At 38.0% G+C, this 14490-nt stretch overlaps 1 protein-coding gene across 11 annotated transcripts in view; it reads left to right on the top strand.

The window, feature by feature from the left end:
- The window catches only part of MAPK10 (mitogen-activated protein kinase 10), a 417204-nt gene that overhangs the window by 217927 nt on the left and 184787 nt on the right, over positions 1–14490 (top strand). For 8 of the 11 annotated variants that reach the window (XM_042251606.2, XM_012180302.4, XM_042251608.2 and 5 more), the window contains one exon: positions 7091–7162. The exons of 1 other annotated variant lie outside the window; for it this stretch is intronic. In XM_042251606.2, coding sequence (XP_042107540.1) covers positions 7097–7162 — 66 coding nt within the window. In that variant the 5' untranslated portion in view covers positions 7091–7096. Of the gene's footprint in view, positions 1–7090; positions 7190–14490 lie in introns of all 11 variants that reach the window. 2 more of the 11 variants (XM_027971155.3, XM_042251607.2) reach the window with 1 other exon arrangement.

Raw genomic sequence — 14490 nt, 5'->3', positions numbered from 1 at the left:
CTATCAGCAAAATATTTACTAGGTTTAGGTGACTCAGACAGGAAAGAATTCACCTGCAATGCAGGAGACCTGAGTTCAATCCCTGGATCAAGAAGATCCCCTGGAAAAGGAAATGGCAACCCACTCCAGTATTCTTGCCTGGAGAATTCCATGGACTGAAGAGCCTGGCGGGCTACAGTCTGTGGGGTACCGAAGAGTCGGACATGACTGAGTGACTAACACACACATAATGAGTGAATTCAGCAAGCCTCTAAATATAAGGTCGCTTACAAAAATTGACTTTATTTTTAGAATTGAGTGTTTAGGAAGTGAAAATGAAAAGGTCTTTTATAATTGCATCAAAAATATAAATGTTTAAGAGTAAACTTAATTAGAGAGTACTCAAGTCAATGGAAAAATATACTATGATTGTGGTGGATTGAACACTCAACATTAAGATATCTGTTCTTCCCAATGCAATCCAAAACAACATTTTAGAAGTTTTTCTTTTTTAATTTATTAATATTTTGAAACACTAGGCTGATTTTAAAATTAATGTGGAAATGCAGAGACCTCGACTAGTCTCCCAAATAAAAACAAAAATTTGAAGTATTTACCTAATTTTAAGACTATTATAAATCTATAGTAATCAAGACAGGATGGTGTTGGGTTATAGACAGACAACAGATAAATGGAATAGAATGGAGTGCTGAAACAGACTTACACTGGTACAGTCAATTGAACCAGGGCAGCAAGGCAACTCAATATGGAAAGGAAAGTCTTTTCACCAAGAATGTTTGAGCTGCTGGGTATCATTAAGGAAATAAAAGTGAATCTCAACATATACATCATAGCATAAATTGAAATTTATTGGAGAGGTATCACAGACCTAAAAATAAAAAAAAACAGTGTCAAGCTTCATGAAGAAAATGTGCAGGAAAATCCTAATAAACTTGGGGTGGGCAAAGATCCCTAACAAAACCAAGAAAACACTAATAATTAAAGGAAAATAAATTGTAAAATAAATTTCATAAAATTATTATTTACTGAAAAACAACATTAATAACCTGAATATGTAAGCTACAGACTGAAAGAAAATATTCATAATACATGTAAGTAATAGTAAACTTATACCCAAAATAGCGAATTTCTAAAATTTCTATAAAAAGACAAGCCCCTTCCCCTGTCTACAATCCCACCAAATGGACAAAGTACTTGAAAAGGCACTTCACCAAATAAGATAAATAAATGGCCAATAAACACATGAAAAAGTTGATAACACTACTAGTCATCAGGGAAGTAAAAAATAAAAACTATAATGAAATATTACTAAACACTCACTAGAATGATTAAAATTGAGAAAACTGATAACTCCAGTTGTTGGCAAGGATGTAAAACAACTGAATTTTTATGCATTGCTACAGTGGGTAGACAATGTGTCTAACAGTTTTTAATAAGTCAAATATATCCTTATCCAATGACCCAACAATTCCTTCTTTAGATATTTTCCCCAAAGAAATGAAAACATATTTGTGCAAAAATACATGTACATAAATGTTCATGCAACATTATTGATATCCAAAATATAGAAACACCTCTAATGTCTAAAAGTAGAATAGAAAAATGCACTGATGCATTTGACTCAGCAACAAATGTAACTATTATTGATATTTATGCCAACACAGATACATTTAAAAGCATTTTGCTGAGCAAAAGAAGCCCAATCAAAGAAAAAAGAAACTACACACTGTAGGATTTCTTTTCATTTGTTTCGCATGCTTATGATATTGTGTCACCTTGATGCTTGTTTCTTTGAACAACCATTTCATTGCTTTGTACTCAATGAATGTACCATAGTTTATTTATTCATTGGTCTTTCTATGATTATTTGTTTTTTCCTAGTATTAGTTTTTATTATTTATTTTACCATTAGAAAAGTATTCTCATGAACTGTCTTTTATATGTATCCTGGTAGCAAAACACAAGAGTGTCTCTGGAAATATGTGTAGAAATAGAATTGCTGGGTGGTAGGGTATGCAGAAGTTTATTTCATAGTGCTATTTTGCCCCTAAAATTGGTTATTCCAACTGCCAGTTGTGTATAACTATCAGCAGTGTATAAACATCCCCATCTGAGCAACTGCTTTGTAAAAACTGAACATCATCATACTTTTCAGTTTTTATCAATTTGATAGGTATAAAATAGTATCTCAATGTGGCTTAAAATTATACATATATTTATGAAAGCTTTTTTTATTTCTTTTTCTATGAAATGTAATCCATGTTTTATTGTCCATTCTTCTTGTGGATTCTCTGCCTTTTTATTCTTATATTTTAGGAGCTCTTTATAGATTCTGGATAAATCTTCTTCTGGTTATGTGTCTGTCAAATATCTTTTCTGAATTTACGGGCTACTTTTTTACCCTGTCACATTTTTTCATAAACAGAAATGATTTGTTTTAAGTAGTCTGTTTCGTCAACAGTTTCCTTTACAAGATAGCAACTTACATATTTTTTTAAAATTTTATTTCAATTGAGGATAATTACTTTACAGTAGTGTGATGGTTTCTGCCATACGTCAACATGAATCAGCCACAGGTATACATATATGCCCTCCCTCTTGAACTTCCCTCCCAGCTCCCACCAGCAACTTGCATATTATTTATGATGTATTTTTCAGACTTTCAACTACATTTCCTTCCATATTATTTAAAGTTTGGACTTTCTTGAACAATTGTATCCATCTGGAATTGTGTTTTGTATACAATGTGCAGTAGAGATTGTCAAGAACTTTTAACAGTCTAAGATGTTACTCTACCTGCAAGCTAACAAGGTAGCCTGCCAGAGGATGCTGGGGCAGAAGAAATTCCCAAGTCAGGTGAAAAGTTCTTTACTACTCACATTAATAGCAGGAGCTACAGTGCCAGTTTCTCAAACCCAGTTCCCGCAGGGTGACTCAAGGAAGGTCAGATGACTACCGCACATAGAGTGAGTTGTACTACAGAAGAGGGTTACCCAAATCTCTTGTAGTGGGAGGTTAGCATGCTTTACCTTTAACCTAGAGGGTCACCTTGTCTATATTATACTGGATAATAAATAGTAATAAAACCTGCCTTATACTCCAGAGAGTGGCATCTTTCGCTTCCAAGGCTGTTTTTTCTATAACTATCCTTGAGAACATAGTCTGGAATAAAGGCAGCCAGCGCCTCTGCCTGTAAGACTTGCCCAAATAAGAGAAGCAACTGTCTCTTAGCAAAGGGTGTACGTCCTTTCTCCCCTTGCCCCAATATTCATGACCAATTGTCTCTGCATGGTTTAATGCACAGTTTCATCTTTCCCCATATATGTTTAATATGATCAGGTTGAAACATCTACATTAACATAACATTATCCTTTTGATTCCATGTATGTAAGCGTCTGTTTCTGGGCTCTCTGATCTATTAATCAGGCTTCTCTGATAGCTCAGCTGGTAAAGAATCTGCCTGCAATGCAGGAGACCCTGGTTTGATTCTGGGTTGGGAAGATCCTCTGGAGAAGGGTTAAGCTTACCCACTCCACTATTCTTGGGCTTCCCTGGTTGGCTCAGCTGACAAAGAATCTGCCCACAATATAGGCAACCCCTGCTCCATTCCTGGGTTGGGAAGATCCCCTGGAGAAGGGAACAACTACCCACTCCAGTAATCTGGCCTGGAGAATGCCATGGACTGTATAGTCCATGGGATTGCAAAAGAGTCAGACAAGACTGAGACTTTCACTTCCACTTTCACTTTCTTTCCCTGGTGGCTCAGATGTTAAAGAATCTGCCTGCAATGCAGGAGGCCCCAGTTGGATCTCTGGGTCGGGTAAATCCCTCAGAGAAGAGAATGGCTACCCACTCTGGTATTCTTGCCTGGAGAATCCCATGGACAGAGGAGCCTGGTGGGCTACAGTTCATGGAGCCAGAAAGAGTCAGACATGAATGAGCAACTGTCTCAGCATCAACACCATATAGCTTTACATACTACAAGTGAAGTGAAGTCGCTCAGTCATGTCCAACTCTTTGCAACCCCGTGGACTATAGCCTGCAATGCTCCTCCATCCATGAGATTTTCCAGGCAAGAGTACTGGAGTGGGTTGCCATTTCCTTCTCCAGATTATATGCTACAGCTTTATATTAAATCTTATTGTCTGGTAGAGCAATTCTCTCCCAACCCCCTAAAATATCCACCTTGTTCTTCAGAAATGTCTTATATATTCTACTCCTTCCATTTCTTCTTTGTATTTAAAAAAATCTACACACATTCCAATGTAAAAGATAAATCTGTGTGTGTGTGTGTGTGTGTGTGTGTGTGTATTTGCAATTCTGAACTTCTGGAATTATTTTGCTTGTTTCAGAGTTTTGTTTGAAACTTTTTGTAGTAAATGTTATGCAGGTGTTTCCGGTATGACTACCCATCACAGATTAGCTCCAAGCTTTGGCTTCTTGCCTGCTGCCCTCTAAAAGCTAAGGTTCTGATCTTCAGACATCAGCAGATGGTCTGAGCACAAGTGACAGGTTCAGCTCATTTACTTCTCTGCGTGGATCCTTTCACTTTGTTTTCAGTCTCGCAGAATTCTTCTTACCTTTTTTTCTCGAGCAGCTCAGCTATGCATTTAAAAAAATATATTTTGTCTCTTTCATCTAACCTTTTTAACAATTTTGCACTGAAAGTGGTTTTCAGGATATCTAGCCATTCATATTGCCTGAAACAGATGTCTTTGTCAATAGTGGTTTTAAAATTGTTTAATCACAGAATTGTATCATTTGCATAATAAATATTCAATAAAGTGTGTTTAATTGAACTGAATAAGATTTCAGTTGGATTTTTGTGATGCTGCCTCATCATTTCCAAATAATCAACACCTAATTTGGCACTTCCACCATTAGATTATTATTCTCTCCTTAAAACTTTAGGAGTTTTAAGAAACATACAGAAAATAATACACTTGAAATCTTTTCTTACCACCACGATTAACCACGTTAATATAGTATCTTTTTTACTCTATGGTTATATGGTTAGATAACAAAGCAATTTATATTATTTTTTATACTTCAAAATTTTACACTAATAATGATATTGATACTTTTTTGAAAGATACTTTTCCCCCATTCAGCATCAAGTTTGAAATATTTATCTATGGTGATACCCTAAGCTCTGATTCAATTACTCCAAGTCCTGTCTGTAATTTTATTATAAATTAAATTTTATTTGAGTGTGTGCTCAGTTGCTTCAGTCCCGTCTGACTCTTTGCGACTGTATGGACTATCGCCCACCAGGTTCTCCTGTCCACGGGATTATCTAGGTGAAAAAACTGGAGTGGGTTGTCTTTTCCTTCTCCAGGGGATCTTCTGGACCCAGAAACTGAACCAGGGTCTCCTGCCTCTTCTGCATTGCAGGCAGATTCTCTACTGCTGAACCATCGGGGAAGCCCTTAATTCTACAATAAATATTCTTATATATATTTTCTTGAGCATATATTTGATATTTTTAAGAATTAGAAGCCTAGAACTGAAAGTGCTTTGTGATAAGATGTACGTAACTTTGACCCCATGGACTGTAAGCTACCAGGCTCCTCTGTCCATGGGATTCTCCAGGCAAGCACACTGGAGCAGATAGCCATTCATTTCTCCAGGGGAATCTTCCTGACCTAAGGTCCTAACCTGGGTCTCCTGCATTGTAGGCAGATTCTTTACCATCTGAGCCACCAGGGAAGTCCAGAACTGAAAGTGCTCTGTGATAGGATGTAGTTAACTTTAACATATTCAGTTCAGTTCAGTTCAGTTCAGTTCAGTCGCTCAGTCGTGTCCGACTCTTTGCGACCCCATGAATCGCAGCACGCCAGGCCTCCCTGTTCATCACCAACTCCCAGAGTTCACTCAGACTCACGTCCATCGAGTCCGGGATGCCATCCAGCCATCTCATCCTCCATCATCCTCTTCTCTTCCTGCCCCCAGTCCCTCCCAGCATCAGAATCTTTTTCAATGAGTCAACTCTTCTCGTGAGGTGGCCAACGTACTGGAGTTTCAGCTTTAGCATCTTTCCTTCCAAAGAAATCCCAGGGCTGACCTCCTTCAGAATGGACTGATTGGATCTCCTTGCAGTCCAAGGGACTCTCAAGAGTCTTCTCCAACACCACAGTTCAAAAGCATCAATTCTTCGGCGCTCAGCCTTCTTCACAGTCCAACTCTCACATCCATACATGACCACAGGAAAAACCACAGCCTTGACTAGACGGACCTTTGTTGGCAAAGTAATGTCTCTGCTTTTCAATACGCTATCTAGGTTGGTCGTAACTTTTCTTCCAAGGAGTAAGCGTCTTTTAATTTCATGGCTGCAATCACCATCTGCAGTGTTTTTGGAGCTCCCCAAAAATAAAGTCTGACACTGTTTCCACTGTTTCCCTATCTATTTCCCATGAAGTGATGGGACCGGATGCCATGATCTTCGTTTTCTGAATGTTGAGCTTTAAGCCAACTTTTTCACTCTCCTCTTTCACTTTCATCAAGAGGCTTTTTAGCTCCTCTTCACTTTCTGCCATAAGGGTGGTGTCATCTGCATATCTGAGGTTATTGATATTTCTCCCAGCAATCTTGATTCCAGCTCGTGTTTCTTCCAGTCCAGCATTTCTCATGATGCATATAAGTTAAATAAGCAGGGTGACAATATACAGCCTTGACATACTCCTTTTCCTATTTGGAACCAGTCTGTTGTTCCATGTCCAGTTCTAACTGTTGCTTCCTGACCTGCATACAGATTTCTCAAGAGGCAGGTCAGGTGGTCTGTATTCCCATCTCTTTCAGAATTTTCCACAGTTTATTGTGATTTAACATATTAGGTATATTCAATTTCTTATATCTAGTCTTTATGATTGTGATGACATCCATCAGTATAGATGATAAGCCCTTTTTTACCTTATTTCATTTAATATTTGCAATTTGTGAAAAGTACCTAGCACTGGTCTGAAAAGGATTATGTCAAACATATGTTGTGCATGACACCTTGTGTATAATTCAAATTATGCTAAATTTTATAACTGTTAAATAACAAATGATTAGGTGAGTTAGCAATTCATGCCCCCCTTTTTTTCTGTAGGTATTTATGAGCCTCCATTTATTGTACTACTGCAGTGAACCAACCTTGGATGTGAAAATTGCCTTTTGTCAGGTGTGTGTTCCTTACAGGTAAAACAAGGTACAGTACATTCCCTTGTATTTCCATTTTGCCATTTCATCTTGCACGTTTCACACTAAAGTTAGTGTTTATGTAGAATTAAAAGTAGCCTACGGAATAGAATTGGATGCCTAGATTTTTTCCCCCTAGTTCATTTATCTTAGAATAGGAATGAAGAGAATTCTTTTTAATGATTGTAAATATTGTACTTAATCTCTGTATAAAGTGATTTCTTACTATATTTAACATCATTAATGACTTTTTCAAATCCTTAAAATGTGGTTTAAATAATTGAAATAGCTGAAATAAATGATATTTTTCATCCAAGGACTGATGAGCCCCAAGTAGAGTCTCCAGTACTCAAATATAACAGTATGTAGTTAGCGCTTAGTTTGGGCTTCCCTGGTGGTGCTAGTGGTAAAGAGTCCACCTGCCGATGCAGATGACACAAGAGACAGGGTTGTGGTTCCTGAGTTGGGAAGATCCCCTGGAGAAGGGAATGGCAACCCACTCCAGTATTTTTGCTGGGAAAATTCCATGGAAGAGAGCCTCATGGGCTACAGTCCATGAGGCTGCAAAGAGTCAGACACAACTGAACATGCACACACAGCCCTTAGTCTATTTTTCAATGCCCTGTTCTAGCCAGTAGTTGGGAAAAAATAAGGCTAGCGGCAATAATGACAAATAAAGGTATCTCTAACCTGCTAGTGACAAGGTAGTGTACACGGACAATAGAAGGTCTGCACTCTTGTATTCATACAAATGATATTCTTAAGAAAAAGTCTACCTGAGGCACTGGTACCTACTCTAAGTATGTTTAGGTCATTCTGACTTAAGACTGTGGTCATTGTATCATTAATAGAGCTCAGTTTTACACTAGGAATTGTTATGTGGCTGGTAAATTTTATAGTAGCTCTAATCGTACTCCAAGAAGAGAGCACTTCCATTTTTTCTGTAATGATTTTTGCTGTATTTTCTCATTGAGATGGGTTGTATACACAGAATGACATATGTCCCTTGGAATGCAGTTTAAACAATAACTCAAAATAATATTATTTTAATACAATATTTTCTAATTCTAGAAGTAACATGCTTATTATAGAAAATATAGAAAAATACAAAGGAAGCAAAACACTGGTAAATCTACTCTCTACGCTGAGCGTAGTTAGAATTTCTACAGAAAAATAAAATGTATTATGTTCTATGAATAGGATTTACTGATCTATTTTATCTTCCTGGCCTCTAAATTTTTGTAGTGCCAAACATTTCCAGGCTTTCAGATGATTTCTCTAATAAGAACTCTGGATCTGGAGTGAAGTAGGTCAGAAAGAGAAAAACCAATACAATGTATTAACATATATATATATATATGGAATTTAGAGAGACAGTAATGACAATCCTATATGCAAGGCAGCAAAAGGGACACAGATGTAAAGAACAGACTTTTGGAATACGTGGGAGAAGATGAGGGTGGGATGATTGGAGAGAATAGCATTGAAACATGTATATTACCATATGTAAAATAGACGACCAGTGCAAGTTCCATGCATGACGAAGAGCACTCAGAGCTGGTGCTCTGGGACAACCCAGGGGGATGGGGTGGGAGAGGGGTTCAGGATGGGGCACACGTGTGCACCCATGACTGATTCATGTCGATGTATGGCAAAAACCACTACAATATTGTAAAGTAATTATCCTCCTTTAATTAAAATTGAAAAAAAAAATCTCTGAATCTGAGCAGCTTGGGCTAGAAATTCTAAATCTGCCACTTACTTAGCCATTTACTTCTGAGTTTGGGCGAGTTAGTTAACCTTACTGTGCTTTGGTTAATAAAAAGGGAAGAGATAATAGGTTTATAAGAATCAAGCAAGTTCATACTTGCAGAGCACTGAGAATATGTTTTTGTTACATAGTTAACTAAATCTTCACTAAATTCATGCTCTCTCTTGTGGGGCTGTCATTTAAATCCTAGTGTTTTAAATATTATCAATACCATGAATACTCCCCAGTTATACATCTAGCAAAAGCTTTCCTGAAACTTGGCTCATATACCCAATTGCTTGTTCTACATCTCAGCTCAGATGTCTAATAGGTGTAGCAAATGACACATATACCAAACCAAATCCTTGATCTTTCCTTCAAAATTGCTCTGCTCTAATTCAGTAAATGCTAAACTCCTCTTTTCAGTTGCTTAGAGCAAAATCTTCAGAATAAGCTTTTGGACAACACTTTGCATCCAATCTGTCGGCAAATTCTGTGGCTCCCCTTTAAAACTAAATGTAGAATCTTACCAATTTCTCCATTACCACTTTGATCCATTCTGATGGTAAGACTAGAGATCTTAAAATTAGAGATACCAAGGGAACATTTCATGCAAAGATGGGCTCCATAAAGTACAGGAATGGTATGAACCTAACAGAAGCAGAAGATATTAAGAAGAGGTGGCAAGAATACACAGAAGAAATGTACAAAAAAGATCTTCATGACCCAGATAACCACAATGGTGTGATCACTCACCTAGAGCCAGACATCCTGGAATGCAAAGTCAAGTGGGCCTTAGGAAGCATTACTATGAACAAAGCTAGTGGAGGTGATGGAACTCCAGTTGAGCTATTTCAAATACTAAAAGATTATGCTGTGAAAGTGCTGCACTCAATATGTCAGCAAATTTGGAAAACTCAGCAGTGGCCATAGGACCGGAAAAAGTCAGTTTTCATTCCAATCCCAAAGAAAGACAATCCCAAAGAAAGGCAATGCCAAAGAATGCTCAAACGACTGCACAATTGCACTCATCTCACACATTAGTAAAGTAATGCTCAAAATTCTCCAAGCCAGGCTTCAGCAATATATGAACCATGAACTTCCAGATGTTCAAGCTGGTTTTAGAAAAGGCAGAGGAATCAGAGATCAAATTGCCAACATCCGCTGGATCATCAAAAAAGAGAATTCCAGAAAAACATCTATTTCTGCTTTATTGACTATGCCAAAGCCTTTGACTGTGTGGATCACAATAAACTGTGGAAAATTCTGAAAGAGATGGGAATACCAGACCACCTGACCTGCCTCTTGAGAAACCTGTATTCAGGTCAGGAAGCAACAGTCAGAACTGAATATAAAACAACAGACTGGTTCCAAATAGGAAAAGGAGTACGTCAAGGCTGTGTATTGTCACCCTGCTTATTTAACTTCTATGCAGAGTACATCATGAGAAACACTAGGCTGGAAGAAGCACAAGCTGGAATCAAGATCACTGGGAGAAATATCAATTACCTCAGATATGCAGATGACACCGCCCTTATGGCAGAAAGTGAAGAATTAAAGAGCCTCTTGATGAAAGTGAAAGAGAAGAGTGAAAAAGTTGGTTTAAAGCTCAACATTCAGAAAACGAAGATCATGACATCTGGTCTCATAACTTCGTGGTAAATAGATGGGGAAACAGTGGAACCAGTGGCTGACTTTATTTTTGAGGGCTCCAAAATCACTGCAGATGGTAACTGCAGCCATGAAATTAAAAGGCACTCCTTGGAAGGAAAGTTATGACCAACCTAGACAGCATATTAAAAAGCAGAGACATTACTTTGTCAACAAAGGTCTGTCTAGTCAAGGCTATGGTTTTTCCATTAGTTATGTATGGGTGTGAGAGTTGGACTATAAAGAAAGCTGAGCACCAAAGAATTGATGCTTTTGAACTGTGGTGTTTGAACTGTGGAGAAGACTCTTAAGAGTCCCTTGGACTGCAAGGAGATCCAACCATTCCATTCTAAAGGAAATCAGTCCTGGGTGTTTATTGGAGGGACTGATGTTGAAGCTGAAACTCCGATACTTTGGCCACCTGATGCGAAGAGCTGACTCGTTTGAGACCCAGAGAGGTGTTATGGGGAGGGAGGTGGGAGGGGGGTTCATGTTTGGGAATGCATGTAAGAATTAAAGATTTTAAAATTTAAATAATAAAAAACTAAAAAAAAAAAAAAAGAAAGAAAAGACCCTGATGCTGGGAAAGATTGAGGGCAGGAGGAGAAGGGGATGACAGAGGATGAGATGGTTGGATGGCATCACCAACTCGATGGACATGAATTTGGGTAAACTCCAGGAGTTGGTGATGGACAGGGGGGCCTGGCATGCTGTGGTTCATGGGGTCGCAAAGAGTAAAACTCTCCTGAGCGACTGAACTGAACTGAACTGATTCTGATCCAAGCCTGGGTTATTGCAGGAGCTTAAGGGGTTTACTCTCAAAACTTCATCAAGAGATATATTTGAAAAATATAAGTGAGATCATGTCACTCCTTGGTTAAAACCAAAACAAACAAAACAGAAAAACCATTTGGTCAGTGAGATGTCTTCAAAATAAATACCTAACCCTTTGCCTTGGGTATTGCCACCTAGACACGCTTCCTTAAAATGCTCTACCTTTATTATCCACTTGGCTCACTCATTCACTATCTTCAGAAGTTGGCTCAAATATTCATTTTTAAAGGAGTCTTTCCTGCTTATCTATCTAAAATTACCCCTTCCTACTCCACACTGCCTATCTCACACTTCCTACCCAACTTCTTTGTCTTCTATTTTGTCCCCTCCATGACAGCTCTTGATATATGTGACTTGCATGTTGTTTCTGCTGGAATACATTTTTTGCTTGGGCATGGAAGTTTTTCAGTGATGTGCTGTGAGCTCCCACAGGCTGACAAGGCTCACAAGCATTGAGCGTGCACACCTCTTCCCTGCTCTAAGTTCAGTGATGTTGGTTTGGTAGATCTGTCATGATAGGAATATGTACATTATGTAAATAAACAATTGGTGCAGATGAGTCCTCTTCCCTCCCCCAACCCCAGCCAGTTGTTGAATAATTACAGCACATAGTTGGGAGTTTGTCTCTTTTGCACACAGCTATGTTGTAGTACTAACAATAATATCTGGCAGAGGGTGGGCTCTCACCAAATATTTGCATAATGAATGAATGAATGATACATGTTTGGTTAATGCAGTCAATTGCAGCTATGATAGTGCCCTGGTGGAAAATGAGCGGGTCTGAATTTCTGGTTAGGATATCTGGACCATTTGCAAGCTTTATGATTGTAAGCCATTTCCTTAGTGTCCATGATCCTAGTCATTTATCATGGGTGTTAGCCCTTAAGAACCAAACCAAAAACAAACAAAAAAGTTTATTTTTTTACATATTTTGAGATTAATCTGAATTTAAGAAATTATCAAAAAAATCTTAAAACTTCAGCTATTATTTTTAGTCCAAAAAGTTTCTGTGTGGGTTGAAGTTATTTTTAAATCATCTCCCCAAATTTGCGTACAGATTCAGAATGTCTATTTCTAGGAAGAGTTCTTAAAGAGTTTAAAGCAAAGGAATAAAGAGAAGAAATGAAGCATGAACTTTTTTAATGGCTCTGATTTTTTTTTTTTGCTTATTGTGAACTTTTAATACCTAGAAAATATACATGTGTATTCTATAACTTAAACCCTAAAAATATCATAGCAAGCAGGATATTTCTAGGTGTGACTCAGAGTGCTTAATTTACTTTCCATGTAGAATTTTAATTTGATGATGTTTATTTTTTTCTATCCTGTAGCAGTGTGCCTCATTTACTATTCCAGCAATTTAAAGAAAATGGTGTATTTATTTTCTCTAAATGAATACAGAATTTATTTATTTGAGTTTTATTTATTTATTTGCTTGAGTTTTCTTTCAAACTATGTGCTTTGGAAGCTTCTCATTTTATGAGATATCTCATGGATCCCTGGTATGCAGCGACATTTAACACCATGCACAGTAGGGTTAGGTTGTCCCAACTTCTTGCCTCACAGGTGGTATGTGAAGACCTTTAAGTAACTTGTCAATGATTAGGGATTGAGTATATCCCAAATGGAGGGCTTCCCTGGTGGCTCAGTGGTAAAAGAATCTGCCTGCCAATGCAGGAGGCATGGGCTCCATCCCTAAGTGGGAAGAGTCCCTGGAGAAGGAAATGACAAGGCACTCCAGGATTCTTGCCTGGGAAATCTCACAGACAGAGGAGCCTGGCAAGCTACAGTTCATGGGGTCGCAAAAAGTCGGATGCAGCTTAGTGACTAAGCAACAATATCCAGAATCTAGGTCTCTTGAATCTTAACCTCTGGCTTTAAAAAGTTATATCATATTTCCAGGTTTCTCACTGTTATAAGAAAGAAATCACAGAAAATATAGAAAATAAAATTGCCCAGGTAGTTATCAACAGTAAATATGCCAGTTAACTGTAGTAATAACCTTATTTCTTTGTTAAATTATTTGAAGACCATGAGATTCATTGAATTTTTAAGCTACTCCTATTCATTTCTTTTTTTTTTTCTTTAAAAACATCAAGCAGCTTTTGTAGACAGGAGGTTTCTTGCTCTATTATGGGGAGAAATTTGTCATAGACAATAAAAAACAATCTTAAGTTTGTCCCTTGTATAAATCATTTACAAAATGTAGACCAATAGGGAATTGAAAGTGCCAGAACTCTTGATTCTCCAGAGATGTAGGTAAACCTTCTTAGCCTTCTTTTCTCAATTGAATAGAAAAGTGAAGAACTGTTAAATTTCACTCTATGAATTAAGAACAAAATCTGTGAAAATTGCTGTTTTTGAAACTCTGGTGTACTGAATAGATGAGTCATGGTTTTAACCAAGAAAGATAACACACAGAGAGATAATGTACGTTGGAAACCACATGCACACCCACTGGTGTCTGCAGCATTCACCACATCCCAGTTTGTGTTACCGTTGGTTGTACAGGTTTATGCTTTCCCAGCTCAATGGTGATGGCCTCTAGGGTAGGGCCAGGCATCCTTATCCTTGTCTGCCAAGCCCAGACTTCTACCTTAATTCAGGAAATGCTCAATAAGTGCTTTTTGAATAAGAAAGGGTAAATAAAAACTCAGAAAAGCACTAGTAGAAATTTGCTCACCTTTGAAAATCAAGTCAATTTCTCAACATCTTAACATCTTGATAAGTGCATATCAGTTCAGTTCAGTTCAGTTCAGTCGCTCAGTCGTGTCTGATTCTTTGTGACCCCATGAACTCCAGCACGCCAGGCTTCCCTGTCCATCACCAACACCTGGAGTCCACCCCAACCCATGTCCATTGAGTTGGTGATGCCATCCAATCATCTCATCCTCTGTCATCCCCTTCTCCTGCCCTCAATCTTTCCCAGCATCAGGGTCTTTTAAAATGAGTCAGCTCTTCACATCAGGCGGCCAAAGTATTGGTTTCAGCTTCAACATCAGTCCTACCAATGAACATCCAGGGCTGATCTCCTTTAGAATGGACTGGCTGGATCTCCTTGCAGTCCAAGGGACTCT

The sequence above is a fragment of the Ovis aries genome, chromosome 6, assembly GCF_016772045.2.
Source record: "Ovis aries strain OAR_USU_Benz2616 breed Rambouillet chromosome 6, ARS-UI_Ramb_v3.0, whole genome shotgun sequence".
In the NCBI taxonomy this organism is placed as follows: domain Eukaryota; kingdom Metazoa; phylum Chordata; class Mammalia; order Artiodactyla; family Bovidae; genus Ovis; species Ovis aries.
This window is presented reverse-complemented; position numbering and strand designations above follow the sequence as displayed.